The sequence below is a fragment of the Martes martes genome, assembly GCF_963455335.1.
Source record: "Martes martes genome assembly, chromosome: 10".
In the NCBI taxonomy this organism is placed as follows: domain Eukaryota; kingdom Metazoa; phylum Chordata; class Mammalia; order Carnivora; family Mustelidae; genus Martes; species Martes martes.
Genome location: NC_137898.1, coordinates 43131022 through 43146402, shown reverse-complemented (window position 1 = coordinate 43146402; position 15381 = coordinate 43131022). Strand labels below are relative to the sequence as shown.

General features: G+C 38.6%; 1 protein-coding gene across 4 annotated transcripts in view; it reads right to left on the bottom strand.

Moving 5' to 3' along the window:
- The window catches only part of TSG101 (tumor susceptibility 101), a 40979-nt gene that overhangs the window by 21839 nt on the left and 3759 nt on the right, over window positions 1–15381 (bottom strand). For 2 of the 4 annotated variants that reach the window (XM_080815693.1, XM_080815694.1), the window contains exons 2-5: window positions 12972–13056; window positions 10023–10088; window positions 4875–5038; window positions 1107–1233 (exon numbers count right to left, since the gene is read on the bottom strand). In XM_080815693.1, coding sequence (XP_080671819.1) covers window positions 1107–1233; window positions 4875–5038; window positions 10023–10088; window positions 12972–13056 — 442 coding nt within the window. Of the gene's footprint in view, window positions 1–926; window positions 1020–1106; window positions 1234–4874; window positions 5039–10022; window positions 10089–12375; window positions 12492–12971; window positions 13057–15381 lie in introns of all 4 variants that reach the window. The other 2 variants (XM_080815695.1, XM_080815696.1) reach the window with 2 other exon arrangements.

The following is a 15381-nucleotide window of genomic DNA, read 5'->3' as shown; positions in this document are numbered from 1 at the left end:
CTACTGATTCCTAAAACCGAATTTACTCTGTGAAGGCAGGGAAGGAAAAGGAAACAGGTTCAGAAAGTTCATTTCTGGTAAATTTCCATTCAGCTTGTGAGTCAGAATGTTCCTCAAGACAGAACAGATTAAAAAGGAAGAGGATAACTCCCAATAGGAGAAAAATGAAAGCTCACATAATCTAACTTAAATTTTGCTTAATTATAATCTTGAACAAATTTGTTAAAAAAAAAATTAGGGGTGCCTGGGTGGCTCAGTGGGTTGAACTTCTGCCTTCGGCTCAGGTCATGATCCCAGGGTCCTGGGATCGAGCCCTGCATTGGGCTCTCTGCTCAGCAGGGAGCCTGCTTCCCCCTCTCCCTCTGCCTGCCTCTCTACCTACTTGTGATCTCTCTCTCTCTGTCAAATAAATAAAAATTTTTAAAAAATCTTTAAAAAAATTATAGTTCAAAACAGAACGAAATCAATACAGGTTTAGTAAAGTCAAAACAAGTACAACCAACTCTCAATTATGCAGGGTGATTTGAAAGTATTAATAGGAATGACTGGGGGAAAAAAAAGAAAGAACAGAGATAACATTTAGCAACCGGGAGAATACTGACTTCATGCTTTCACCCTCTCCACACCAGGGAAAATCATGAATTGGCTGTACTAAAGAGAAGGAAGCCGGGAGCTAGAGGTTCGGCTGTGCTACAGCCCGACCAGCAGAACATGAATGGTTTAGTTGACGCTAACTGATTCTCATTTACAACACTGGTGCAAAGAAAAGTAGGCTAGCTTTCGAGTTTTATCTGTTTCCAAACTGATGATATAAGGCTATTCCATGGCATGTATAATTAAAAATTTAAAACAAAAATTCTAGCTCTATTCCAGCATCTTTCTCTTCCATTTTGGAATCTAGCACACCTATAGTTAGATTTACCCACAAACGAAAGCCCAAATGCCAGTCTTTGGTGGGAATCTGTACATGCAGATGTGTGGCCTCAGAATACCTCCAAAAACTCCGCTAACTGGGTAAGCTAAAAAGTGAAGTCATGAAAAAAAATTTCTTTACAAGGTTTTGTGTTTTGTTTAGGAGTTTAAAAATCAAATTTAATTATACTTACTATTTGGTGGCCCAGTTGCCTGGTATGGTGGATAAGATGCCGAAATAGTAGGACGAGAGAAGACTGGAGGTTCATCTCCAAACACCACGATCATGACCTGAATAAGCCCCAATAAGTCAGACTGTGGCTAAAAACAGAAAACAAATTAAGTCAGCTATAGATTTTGCATCTTAAAGATTGGTCAGAGAGAGCGCGCGCACGTGCACAAGCAGGGGGAAGGGCAAGCAGAGTAAGAAGCAGGCTCCCTGCTGAGCAAGGAGACTGATGCAGGACTCGATCCCAGGACCCTGTGATCATGACCTGAGCCAAAGGCAGATGCTTAACTGACTGAGCCACCCGGGCGCCCCTCCCATTGGACTATTACGTGGGCAAGAAACTTCTAGTGTTAAGCCTCTTAGCACTTTGGGGTTTAGGTTTTGAAGCAGTTAGTGATTGTTAGAGAGCTAATGAATGTATTCATCTAGTATACTTCAGACATTATACCAAATAATCACTGCTTTTAATACCCTAATCTTGTTCAAAAGTCTAAAATGACTCCCATCTGTCTACTGAAGGACAAAGTTCTTAGCTACCAATCAGGATACTTCATGGCATAGTGCCAAATACCATACTAAAGTTAGCCACCATTCTGTCTTTTCTGTTAGGTCTGTGAAATCTATCGTACCTACAGAAATGTATGACATATGTAACTTTGAAGAGTAACAACAAAGAAAACACCTGGGAGCCATTATCCAAGTTAAGAAACAGAAGACTGACAGTAACTTAAAAGCTCCAGACTCCATCCCCCTCTATCTCCTCATAACATAGACCACTTCTCTGATTTAGGGTCTTCTGCTTGACTTTAAACATACCACCTTATGAATGATTTCCTAAACTGTGTGTTTAATGTGACTTTTTTTGAACTTCATGTGAATTTAATCAAACTGTATAATCTGAGATTTGCTGCTTTTGTTCAATGTTTGAAAGACATTCCTGTTAAAGAGTACAGCTATATTTAACTCCTTTTCACTGCTGTGTAGTGTTCCACCGAATGAATATACTACAATTTCTTTATTCATTTTCCTGTTAAGTGTAAAACTAGGTTGTATCCAGTCTTCGGCAACGTATGCTGAATACATTCTTGCTGTTTTTCGAGTACATATGTGCAAGGGTTACTCTTGTACAGTAGTTCTCAACTGGGAATGATATATTTGCCTCCCAGGGATATACAGAAATGCCAAGAGATATTTTCGGTTGTCACATTGGGTGTTATGCTACTGGCATCTCGTGAGTAAAGGCCGAGATTCTACATCCTACAGTGGACATGACAGCCCTCCCACAATAAAGAATTACCCGACCTACAATATCCTTAGTACTGAGCTATATACTTAGGTGTGGAACTGTTAGGTCACAGGACATGTACTCATAACTTTACTAAGGCTAAACTAGTTTTCAAAGTAGCTGGTGTCAAAGAGCTCTCTTTCTCAGCTTCCTCACTAACCCGCATTGTCCACTGGTAGCGCAAATTTGATGGTATGTAGCGGTAACTCACTGTGGTTTTAATGTACGTTTCCCTCACTACTAGCAGAGTTTACCATCTTTCCATATGTTTACTGGCCACTAGAATTTCTCTTTTGTGAAGTACTTACTTGTTCAAGAGTTTTATCTGTTTTTCTACTGGGTTTCTTTCTGATTCCCAAGTTTTTTTAATACTCTGGATATTATTCTGAGGGTATTAAGTATTACAAATATCATCTTCCAGTTTGCGGTTAGTCTTTCCATACTTTTTAATGTCTTTAATAGATAGAAGTTTTCAATTTGTACAAATTCAAGGTAAAATTTATTACTTTTCCTTTCTAATAAATACTGTTTTGTTAAAAAAACAACAAAAAAACTAACCTATTCCAAGATCACGAAGGCAATCTTGTTTTTTTTCCTTTTGCCTTTTATAATCTACCTGAAATCTTTGTGTATTATATGAATAGGAATCTAACTGTCTCAGCTCCATTACTGAAAAATTCATCATTCTCCCCAAATGATCTGCTATAATACCACTGTCATATATCAAGTGTTTATATATAGTGGATCTTTTTTTGAGTTTTGTTTTTTTTTTTCAAGATTTTATTTATATGAGGGCAAGCAAGTGCACACGAGCAGGGGGAGGGGAGAGGAAAAGCAGCAGACTCCCTGCTGAGCATGGACATGATACAGGGCTTGATCCCAGGACCCTGAGATCATGAACCTGAGCCAAAGTCCGATACTTAACCAACTGAGCCGCCCAGGTGCCCCTCTGGGTTATGATGTTCCATCTATCCATCTGAATATTTCTGTGACAATTCCGTACTATCTTTGTTTTTATAATACATTTTGACATGGGTAGGACAAGCCCTGTCTACCTTATTCTTCTTGGAGAAGGCCTTAGCCATACTCAAACTTCTGCATGTCCATATAAATTTTAGATTCAGCTTATCAAATTCATAAAATTCACAAATATACAAAGAAATAAAAACTGTTAGGACAAAGATCAATTTGCAAAGAACCATGAATAAGTTCTCTCTTCTTTAAGTCTTCTTTAACATCTTCCAATAAAATTAACAATTTTTTCCATAATGGACTTGTAGATCTTTTGTAAGGTTTATTCGTAAGTCAATAGAACTGAAAAATATATTCATTTACCAGTTCTTTAGTTCTCTACTCTGCTGAGTCTAATCTGCTACTAACCCAGGCTACTGAGTTCTCAATTTCTATTATTCTATTTTCCAGTTCTAAGATTTTCCACTTGGCTCCTTTTTAATACAATTCTCCATCTTGAACATATTAGTCACAATCATTTCAATTCTGGATCTGATAACTGGGTTACCTGGGAGTTGTGGTGTCCTATTTCTACTGTCTTCCTGCCCCTCGTCCTCTTTTTTGATGTATTTCGTAATTTAAAATTGTATGTTGGACACTGAAAAATTATAGAGGTGCTATACACTATTCTTCCTCCAGGAAGGGTTCACCCTATCCTATAGCAGGCAGATACTTTGAGAATCACCTTAATACAACCAGGACTGAGCTGATTCAAGGCTCCTGGGGTGTGCTCCTCCAGTGTCATCATCCAAGAGTCCGGTATGTTTACTTATACATCTCCTCCTTGATAAGGTTCCAAGCTCCTACTGTCTCCTCAACCTGGGGCTGCAGAGAACCTGGCTGGGTTTTTCAGAGGCTTCTGCTTAGTTTTTGCTTTTTTAAAGATTTTATTTATTTGTCAGAGAGAGAGAGAGAACACACAAGCAGGGCGAGCGGCAAACAGAAGGAGAAGCAGACTTCCTGCTGAACAAGGACCCTGATGTGGGACTCCGAAGGCAGGTGCTTAACTGACTGAGCCACCATGCGTCCCTCTGCTTAGTTTTTTTAACACTGTCTTTGAAGCTTGGAATTCAGTTTATCCCTTGAGGGAAAAATTCAGATTACCTGCTTTGCTACTTGATAGGAATGCTGAGTAATGAGATTTGAACAGTTCACAAATATATGTCACCAGTACACTACTTTTTAAAATGTATTTCCCATTATGTGAATCCCATCTATTCTTAAAGGTTCAACTCAAGCAAATAAAACAGTACCAAGCTCTGTGCAAATATATTTCCCTTGGAGAACCTTTTCCAATTACCCAGCTCAATGATTAGGATCTTATATGTGAACTTATCTCTCCTCCTGGGAATCCTCTTTGAATATTAACAGAAATTAAATGCTAGGGAGCAAAATATATAAAATGCAATGAATTCACACAACACTGTTAATACTTACATGTTTCCATTCATGTAGATAAGGAAGATATATCTTCCCATTTGCATCCACATGCTTTCCTGTTTTAATAGTCATTGAACTAGTAGGCTTAACGAAACAGATAGGGGGATTATATGGGTATGTGTCCAGCAGCCACAGGCATATTGGAATATTATATGTATTACCTGAAAGAGAAAGAGAAACTTCAGTTACTCTATCTTTATTATTTTTAAATAATGGCTTAGTAGGTAAGCAAGAGAGAGCTACAACTAAGCAACACTTATTTTTTATTTTTTTAAGATTTTATTTATCAGATAGAGATCACAAGTAGGCAGAGAGGCAGGCAGAGAGAGAGAGGAAGGGAAGCAGGCTCCCTGCTGAGCAGAGAGCACGATGTGGGGCTCGATCCCAGGACCCTGAGATTATGACCTGAGCTGAAGGCAGAGGCTTTAACCCACTGAGCCACCCAGGCGCCCCACAACTAAGCAACACTTAAAAGAAAAATCACAAACAAGTATTTTGTTTCAAAGTTCTGTTTAAATTTTCAGTTTTTAAAAGACATCAGCAGGATTAAGGAGCTAATTGATCACTACTCTGCCAGTATCTGCTTGCTGCTATAAAAACTTTTTACAAGTTATGCTTCAATCCACTTGTTTTTTATTTTTTAAAGGTTTTATTTATTTATGAGAGAGAGAAGAGAGCGCGCGAGCACACAAGCAGGGGAGCAACAGGCGAAGGGAGAGGGAGAAGCAGGCTCCCCACTGAGCAGAGAGCCCAATGCAGGGCTCAATCCCAGGACCTTGAGATCACGACCTGAGCCAAAGGCAGATGCTCAACCAACTGAGCACTGCAACTAGACTCCTGTCATTTCGGTTCACAAGGTTCACTGGGAAGGGATATAAAAGGAAGACTATGGATTTTGGTGTCTTATGAGAAAGTGGTATGATCAGTTACACCTGAAATTCCCTTGCCGAAAGCTAGACTGTAAGACCTAATCCAACTGCCAAACAGATGCACAGCTTGACCAATCCATATGGTATTTTCAGTGGTAGTTACTCAGAATCAAATGATATTATTTCCTTTTTTTGCTTTAGGTAATAAATCTTTCTCAGTTGAAAATCTGACTAAATATAGTCAAACTGAACAGTGTTTCAAAGGATTCAATAGTTAACATACTGAACATAAAGCATCTCCTTCTCTCACTAAGCTCAAAGCCCTATGTCCCAAGTAATCATTTGAATCACCTAATGTAATTCAGATAGATTTCTCCCCCCTAGAAACAGTTTCACTTCATGTAAGTATATATACCTAAACTGCACCTAAAGGATATCAGCTGTGGGACTCTGGATTTACTTTTTACCCAAAATTTCATCTATAATGGAAAAAAAAAACCAACACAACTCCAATAGAATATATCTGAACACACAAAATGTTAACTGTATTTCCATCACTCAGAATTCTTTGTTTTATGAAAATAAAGAATTCTACAGAATTACTTTGGCTTAGTAACTATGCCATGTAAGCAATGGTGAGGGAAGAGAAAAGGTTTAGATAACATCTATCTATAATAAATGTCTTTAATTATGCCATAGTTTCCTGCCTCCCTCTCCCCACCAACTATTTCTCCCACCCAAGTTTATTTCCTGAGGACAATGGCAAAGTCAATTATCTTGAATTTTACTCAGTCCACCCTAAATACATCATAGCTGCTCTATTTATTTTATTTTTTTAAAAGATTTTATTTATTTGTTTGACAGAGAAATCACAAGTAGGCAGAGAGGCAGGCAGAGGGGGGGGGGGGAAGCAGGCTCCCGCTGAGCAGAGAGCCCGATGTGGGGCTCGATCCCAGGACCCTGAGATGATGACTGAGCCGAAGGCAGAGGCTTAACCCACTGAGCCACCCAGGCGCCCCTCATCATAGCTGCTTTATATGATGCTGATGCTCAACTGTTTTCACCCTCAGCCTGGAATGCCCATTCTGATACAAATGGTCAACTTATCCTTCAATACCAAATTCACATGTCATTTCCTCCATGATCTTCCTACATGGTCTTATTCTCCTCTGTAATCTCATAGCACTTTTATATTTTATCATTCTACAGCAGTTATAGGAAAGTGTAAATAACTACTTATCCCCTCTGTTTTCCCATTTGTGTAAATTCTTCCAGAGAAGGTACATCCTTTATTCACTTTTTAAAAAAAAAATAAATTTATTCACTGGGAGAAGATATTTGCAAATGACGTATCAGATAAAGGGTAGTATCCAAAATCTATAAAGAACTTACCAAACTCAACACCCAAAGAATAATCCAATCAAGAAATGGGCAGAGGACATGAACAGACATTTCTGCAAAGAAGACAGCCAGATGGCCAACAGACACATGAAAAAAGTGCTCTACATCACTTGGCATCAGGGAAATACAAATCAAAACCACAATGAGGTATCACCTCACACCAGTCAGTATGGCTAAAATTAACAAGTCAGGAAACGACAGATGCTGGCGAGGATGCGGAGAAAGAAGAACCCTCCTACACTGTTGGTGGGAATGCAAACTGGGGCAGCCACTCTGGAAAACAGATTGGAGGTTCCTCAAGAAGTTGAAAACAGAGCTACCTTACAACCCAGCAATTGTAGTACTGGGTATTTACCAAAAAGATACAAATGTAGTGATCCGAAGGGGCACGTGCACCTGAATGTTTATAGCAGCAGTATACACAATAGCCAAACTATGGAAAGAACCTAGATGTCCATCAACCGATGAATGGATAAAGAAGACATGGTGTGTATGTACGTACGTACACACACACACACACACACGGAATACTATGCAGCCATCAAAAGAAATGAAATCTTGCCATTTGCAGTGACATGGATGGAACTAGAGGGTATTATGCTGAGCAAAGTAAGTCAATCAGAGAAAGACAATTATCGTATGATCTCCCTGATATGAGGAATTTGAGAGGCAAAGTGGGGGGTTTGAGGGGAGGGAAGGGAAAAATGAAACAAGATGGGATCAGGAAGGAGACAAACCATTAGAGACTCTTAATCTCACAAAACAAACTGAGGGTTGCTGGGGCGGTGGGGGGAGAGGGATATGGAGAGGGTGGTTGAGTTATGGACATTGGGGAGGGTATGTGCTATGGTGAGTGCTGTGAAGTGTGTAAGCCTGACGATTCACAGACCTGTACACCTGGGGCTAATAATACATTCTATGTTAATAAAAAATAAAAATTAAAAAAAAAACACTAGAAAACTTCGTTAAGTGAACAAAGCAATAATCAAGAATGGACCTTGAGTATGATAACATTTATGCAAATTCTCAGAACATACAAAATAAGATTGCCTGTTGTTTATGAAAATGTGTGTACTAAAAGCACAGGAAGGATATATGAGCAGCCTTGGGGTAAGAGTTCTATCTGGGACTGGAAAAAGAGCTGGTTAGGAAAGATTACCTTCCCATCCATTTTATGTAAAACAAAAGCTCTGGAGTAATTATGAGAAAGTGTTTTTGCGGGGCACCTGGGTGGCTCAGTGGGTTAAAGCCTCTGCTTTCGGCTCAGGTCATGATCCCAGGGTCCTGGGATCGAGCCCCGCATTGGGCTCTCTGCTCAGCAGGGAGCCTGCTTCCTCCCTTCTCTCTCTCTGCCTGCCTCTCTGCCTACTTGTGATCTGTCTGTCAAATAAATAAATAAAATCTTAAAAAAAAAAAAAGTGTTTTTGTTAAATCTAAGTAGTGGATACAAAAGAGCCTAAAAAACTGTTCTATGGGCTTTTTTTCATGTCTGAAATATATCAAAATTAAAGTTTTAAAAAGGTAAAAAAAAAAAAAAGATTTTATTTATTCACTTATTTGACAGAGAGGAAGAGAGTGTGCGCGAGCGAGCACAAGCAGAAGGTGAGGGAGAAGCAAGCCCGATGTGGGGCTTGATCCCAGGACCTCGCGATCATGAGCTGAGCCAAAGGCAGACTCCCAACCGACTGAAACACCCAGGCACCCCCTTTATTCACCTTTGTATCCACAGCCCCATTCCCTATGCTTCATGCACAGCAAGTACTATATAAATCAATGGGTGTGTTACAGAGACAAAGGTCTTAGGAAGTCACAAGGAATAATTAAGAAACAGAACTGTCCAAAAAGAGAATAGTCATTCATGAAGCTGAATGCTCCCTTATCACTGTAAGTATTCCAGCGGAGGATGGCTCACTGGCTAAAAGAAACAATTATCCATCTTCAGCATTATCACTGACATCAGAACTACAATAATAGCTACTTTAAAAAAAAAAAAAAAGGTTTTATTTATTTATTTGTCAGAGAGAGAGAGAGACAGCAAGAGAAGGAATACAAACAGGGGGAGTGGGAGAGGGAGAAGGATCGGCTTCATGCTGAGCAGGGAGCCCGATGTAGGGCTCTATCCAGGACCCCAGGATCATGACCTGAGCCGAGGGCAGACACTTGAGTGACTGAGCCACTGAGGTGATCCATAAAAGCTACTTTTGATATCTGTTTATTACATACCAGGCTCTGTGCTAAGTCCTTTACATTATCACAATGAATACTTTTTTTTTAGTTAGTTCTATTACCCAATTGTTTTAGATATCCATTGTCACAAAACTGACAGATTACAGAGAACTGAAACCTTACTTTGCCCTGACTTTAAAGCCTCTACCTTAGCCATTATACTATACAGCTTCCCATTGTTGGGAATGTTTGGATGGGGTGGGGGGCTGAACTACAAGGTGTTTTTTAAAATCTCCCTCTAGGGGTGCCCGGCTGGTTTGGCAGGTAGACCATGAAACTCTAGCTCTTGGGGTTGGGTTGTGAATTCAAGCCTCACGTTGGATGTAGAGACTGCTTAAAAATAAAACCTCTATTTAAAAAAAAAACAAAAAACCCTTTCCTAGTTCTAAGATTCCCTGATTCCATGAAACATCAAACTTTTCCAGTGCACTGAGGCATTTATTTGTTGATATGCCTTAGTAAAGAAGGGGAAAAACTGAAAATATTAGGTGCTGCTGCCAAATGAAGTTCAATTAGAATAAGTTAAAATCTCTATATCATCATTAAAGTCAGGAGAAAGTAGGTTTAATTTACTTAAAACTCTTTGGCAACCTTCAAGGTGAATCGCAATGCATCTATATTGGAAACATAAATTACATAAGATGTTTACCTTTATAAGGCACAGGAATTGTTCCAGTGAGGTTCATTAGTTCCCTCGAACTGCCATCATTAAAAACTGAAAAGAAAGAATAATGATTCAATCATGAGCATTTTCACAAATACTCCCATATGAATTATTCTTTCAGAAACACTGGTTAGAACTCATTATTACCCTTGAAAGGAGCTAACTTGTTAATATCTCATCCACTGTGTCCAATAACAAAATATCCTTTGTTGATTGACTCAATGGGATCGGTTTTTAAAGCAATAAAGAAAAGATGCTTTGAATTACTTGGACAAATGTGAGTGCTACAGTCCCAGCAAATATAAGCTTTAGTCCCCAACTAATATGATTATAAAGTCACTCAAAAATCACTATCAGCTGATACCACATTAAATGTTAATTCAGTATCATTAAATTTTAGACTGCCCAGATGTTTATCCCTATTCAATGTCATTCTCAATCCCAATGTAGTATCAAACCACAGTATTAAAGTTTTCAGTCAAATACAGACATCTTTCAATACAAGTACTTCTCATATCACATAAGCTTTTTTATCTGTAATTGATTATAATTAGGCCACATGACTTATATTATATAGACTGCTATTATTTGTTTTTTTTTTTAAAGAATTTATTTATTTATTTGACAGAGAGATCACAAGTAGGCAGAGAGGCAGGCAGAGAGAGAGAGAGGGAAGGAGGCTCCCCGCTGAGCAGAGAGCCTGATGTGGGGCTCGATCCCAGGACCCTGAGATCATGACCTGAGCTGAAGGCAGAGGCTTAACCCATTGAGCCACCCAGGTGCTGCTGGGCTGCTATTTTTTGTAATAATGATTTGGAATTAACACTGTATCACGTAGAAAAGCTGTAATGTGCAGTACAAAAACACAGAACTGTATTGTTTACCTCTGTTCTTTCACTTAGTACTGACAATTTTAATCTGTGCTATAATTCATTCTGATTTTGTGCTTTTTAAAAAAAAAAATCACCTCATGTAAATTTAGGGTTTTAATTACTCTAAAAACATGGTGATAACAATGGTCTAGACTTGGTCCAGCCATATAAAGCTATATAAAATGTATTCAGTGATGCTGGAGTCTGCCAGTTTTTTTTTTTTAATATTTATTTATTTGACAGACAGAGATCACAAGTAGGCAGAGAGGCAGGCAGAGAGAGAGGAGGAAGCAGGCTCCCCGCCGAGCAGAGAGCCCGATGTGGGGCTCGATCCCAGGACCCTGGGACCATGACCTGAGCCGAAGGCAGAGGCCTTAACCCACTGAGCCACCCAGGCGCCCCTGGAGTCTGCCAGTTTATAAAGATTTCATTTATTTATTTTGAGAGAGAGAGTGCGCATGTGTGCTTTTGCGGGGGGGTGGGCCAAGGGAGAGGAAGAGAGAAACCTAAGCAGACTCTGTGCTGAGCATGGAGCCCAACAATGGGACACTCGGCTCAACTCCCACAATCCATGAGATCATGAACCTGAGTTAAAAACAAAAGACTGAGGCTTAACTAACTGAGCCACCCAGGCGCCCCTCTTTGTCAGTCTACATAAACATATTTATTCTTTTAGCCTGCAGTAAAAACTAAACACTTTACAGTAAAGTTCTAGCCCCAGTCACTTTTTTTTTCTTTCACTGAAGCCATTTTTAAATTAACTCTAATTTTGGTAACATGAGGTTTTCCCCAGATGTAAGTACTACAATATGTGGACAGGAAGGAAAATCATGCCCTAGGTTTGGGAGAGAAATTCTGGTTCATGTCTTTGTTGTTCAAAAAATACAGAACTGCTTCACCCTCTGTTAACTCTCATCTTTTGTCACCAAGCTCCTAATGTTTTCCAAGCCCTAGGAGTGAGTGGAGTTTAGAATGACAGTCTTACTACAAAACTTAGCTCGTAGCCCTCAGTGCCAAGAGCCTCATGATGGACAGGAGGCAGCAGGGGTTTTCCCTTGGCCCTGGCACATTAGGGGTTTATAAGGACATTGAGTCAGAAAGATGACAGGATTGGTGGGGACAAAAAGACCTTAAAAAAAAAAAAAAAAGGGAACAACTCTAGGGAGTGCCTGGATGGCACAGTCTGTTAAGAGTCTGACTCTTTGTTTCAGCTCAGGTCATGATCTCAGGGTGATGAGATCAAGTCCCATGTCGGGCTTTAGCAAGGAATCTACTTGAGTTTCTCCATCTCCCTCTGCCACCCTGTCCTTCCCCTCACTGGCTCTCTCTCTCGCTAAAATAAACAAATCTTAAAAACAAAACAAGACAAAAACAAAAACAAAGAACAAATCTAGGAATTGTCAGGTTTTTCCTTAACTCTCAATTTTATTTCATCTCAACAGAAAGTAGACACACACTGTACCTACCTACTCTATAGAATTAAGGACCATATTAAAAAAATGTTTTCCTCATCTATAAAATGAAAGAGATATTCCAGAATATTATTTTGCAAAATGTTTTCCTGAGAATATAAAGAGATGCTCTGGGGAGAAAAAAAAAAGTTCAGTAGTTAATTAACTTTAGGATATACTGTATAATAGAGTCTCTTCTCTCCCCTCTTGTGAGGCATAACATACTAGCATATTAAAGGCTCTGAGATATCTTGCTGCAAAGAAACCCATTTAATTTTAATTTATAATTGCTCAAACTTATCCCCTCATCCCAAGAAACATTCTTCATAACTATGGATAAAATTTGGGGAAATGATAAACTAAATTATCTTTACGATCCCCTCTAGGTCTAAATTTGCACAGTTGTTATTTTTTTAAAACTTAAAGTAACTAAACAAATCTGTTATTACTAGATTGTGTCATTTCCTATACCCCCAACACTTTTATTAGGTGGAGGCTCAATCCTTACAAAGGAAAAACCAACAAACTTAGAAGAAAATGGGAAACCTACAATCATTAACAAAGAGTAAATTCAAAGTACAGTAATTGATATTTTTATTATATAAACTCACCATATGAATCCAATACAGGTTTGAGATCTTTGTATAAAGTAATAACATTGACAGTTTCACGTACAGTTAGGTCTCTGTATTTGTACTGAAAAGCAAAATCACACAGGAATTTAGTTTTAAAACCAATGCACATATTTTACTGTTAGGCTTACTACCTTAAAATCTGATTTTCTTAATAGCACTCTTCTTGAAAGTATAATGATTTTTACTGATCATTAACACTGATTAAAGCCTGAAAGAACCTTGATAGCTTTCTCTCCAGCTACCTATTCAAATCATTTACTCACCTCCATTTTTAGCTCTTCTTTCCAATTGGAAAGACCCATCCACTAAATCAAATCGTAATCTTTTTCAAAGACCTAGCTTTCACCTCTCTCCCCCTTCTTAATGAATCTTTTTCCAGACTTCCTTTAAGCCCATAGTGATCTCTCCCTTTTCTCCAAACTCCAGCATCTACTGTCAATACTATGTTGTAATTTATCATTTATATATTGTATTTTCACACCCCACCTTGTACTACTGCACTCCAGGAAAATGAGGAAGCTGGCTTACACATTCTTGGCAGATGAGGAGCTCAGGAGACAGGGACCCCCATCTTATTACAATACATCAAAGCTCACCAGTTAATAAGCTCCATCCATGTACACAAAGCTTTCAGTCAGCTTTTAGTGTTTCTCTCTCAAAAAGAAACAATCAGCTATTCCAGAAAGACAGACTCCAAGAAGCAGGACAGAGACGAAAACAAACAGAAATGAAGGAATTAAGAAATAATAACAACAACAACAAAAAGCAAGGAACAGAAGAAAACTTCAAAAAAGAATTTGCATTAATACCTTCAAAGAAAATGATGTTATATCCATGAGACAAGGACACTCAAAGAAAGGACTCTTGAACATAAAAATGTAATAGCTGGGAAATGAGCATTCAACAGGAGGATCAGAATACAAGTCAAAAAAAATCTCACAGAGCCTAGTGCAAAAAGACAAAGTGGTAGACAATAAAGGAAAAATACAAGAAAAATTAGGGAATAAATCCAGAAGGTCTACTGAAAGGCCTCTCTTCAGAATTTCTTGCCCTCTTAGGACCTGAGGTGCCAATTTTCCCCTGCTATGGGATCAGTACTATTAGCACACAAACCTGCTCCCATTTCTCCCATTTTATTCACACACACACACACACTCCTGACCTCCCATCCCCTCCAGCTAGGACTACACTTCTCACAGTTCTCCTTTACAGCAACTCTTGCAAGGAACTCCCTACATTTGTTGTCTGTGACTGCTTTTTTCCTATTCTCTCTTTTTAGAACTTTTTATTATGGAATATTTCAACACATACCCAGATACAGGCAGAATAGTACAGTGAGTGCCCTATATCCTCTACCCCGCTTTGATGATAATCAACTCATAGCCAATCATAATTCATAACCTAATTTACCTTTCCCTCCTCCTGTAATATTCTGCAGCAAACTGTAACGTCATATCCTATGGTCCATAAGTATTTGTGTATATCTTTAAAAGATAAAAACTTTAAAAAACCCTCATATTATCATACTAAACTAATCCATTTCCTTATTATCAAATATGCAGTTGCATGTCATATCTTGTATGAACAGAGATCCAAATAAAGTCCACACATTATCATTTGTTTAAATGTCTTTTAGGTCTCTTAATCCGTAGTTTCTCTCTTCCACCCCTCTCCAATAATAGCTTTACTGAGATAACTAATAATTCATACGCCATATAATTCACGCATTTAAGGTGAATGATATAAGTTCAATGGTTTTCAGTACTGAGTTGTGCAACCACAATTTTAGAACATTTTCATCAACCCCAAAACAAATTTGTACCCCTTAGCAATCGTTCCCTTAAAACACCAATCTCCATTCACTCCAGACAACTGCTATTTTGTTTCTATCAATCTGCCTACTTTAGACACTTCACAGGAATGGGATCATATAATCTGTGGTCATATATGACTAACTTCTTCCACTTAGCATGTTTTTAAGCTACATCCACGTTGTAGCATGTAGTACTCCTTTTCGTTGCTGAAGAATATTCCATTATAGGGATATAGGACATTTTATTTTTCTATTCCTCATCAGTGGGCTCATTTCTATTTCTGCCCCTTGGAATTTATTTGTTGAAAAAACTGGTTAATTAGTCCTACAGAGATTCTTATGCTTTGGATTTTGCTAACTGCATCCCCTTGTTGTAGTTTAATACGTATGTTCCCATGTCCTTCGGATTCCCTGTGAATTACTAGTTGGATCTGAAAGTTATCTTTTTCAGGATTTTTTCTGAATTTCACTTCTTTGCCACCTCTTCTCTACCTACCCTGCCCCCACAACATCATTGCACAGATAACATATATTATCTGGGTATCTCTCTGTGATGTTAGCAACCACTGGTGC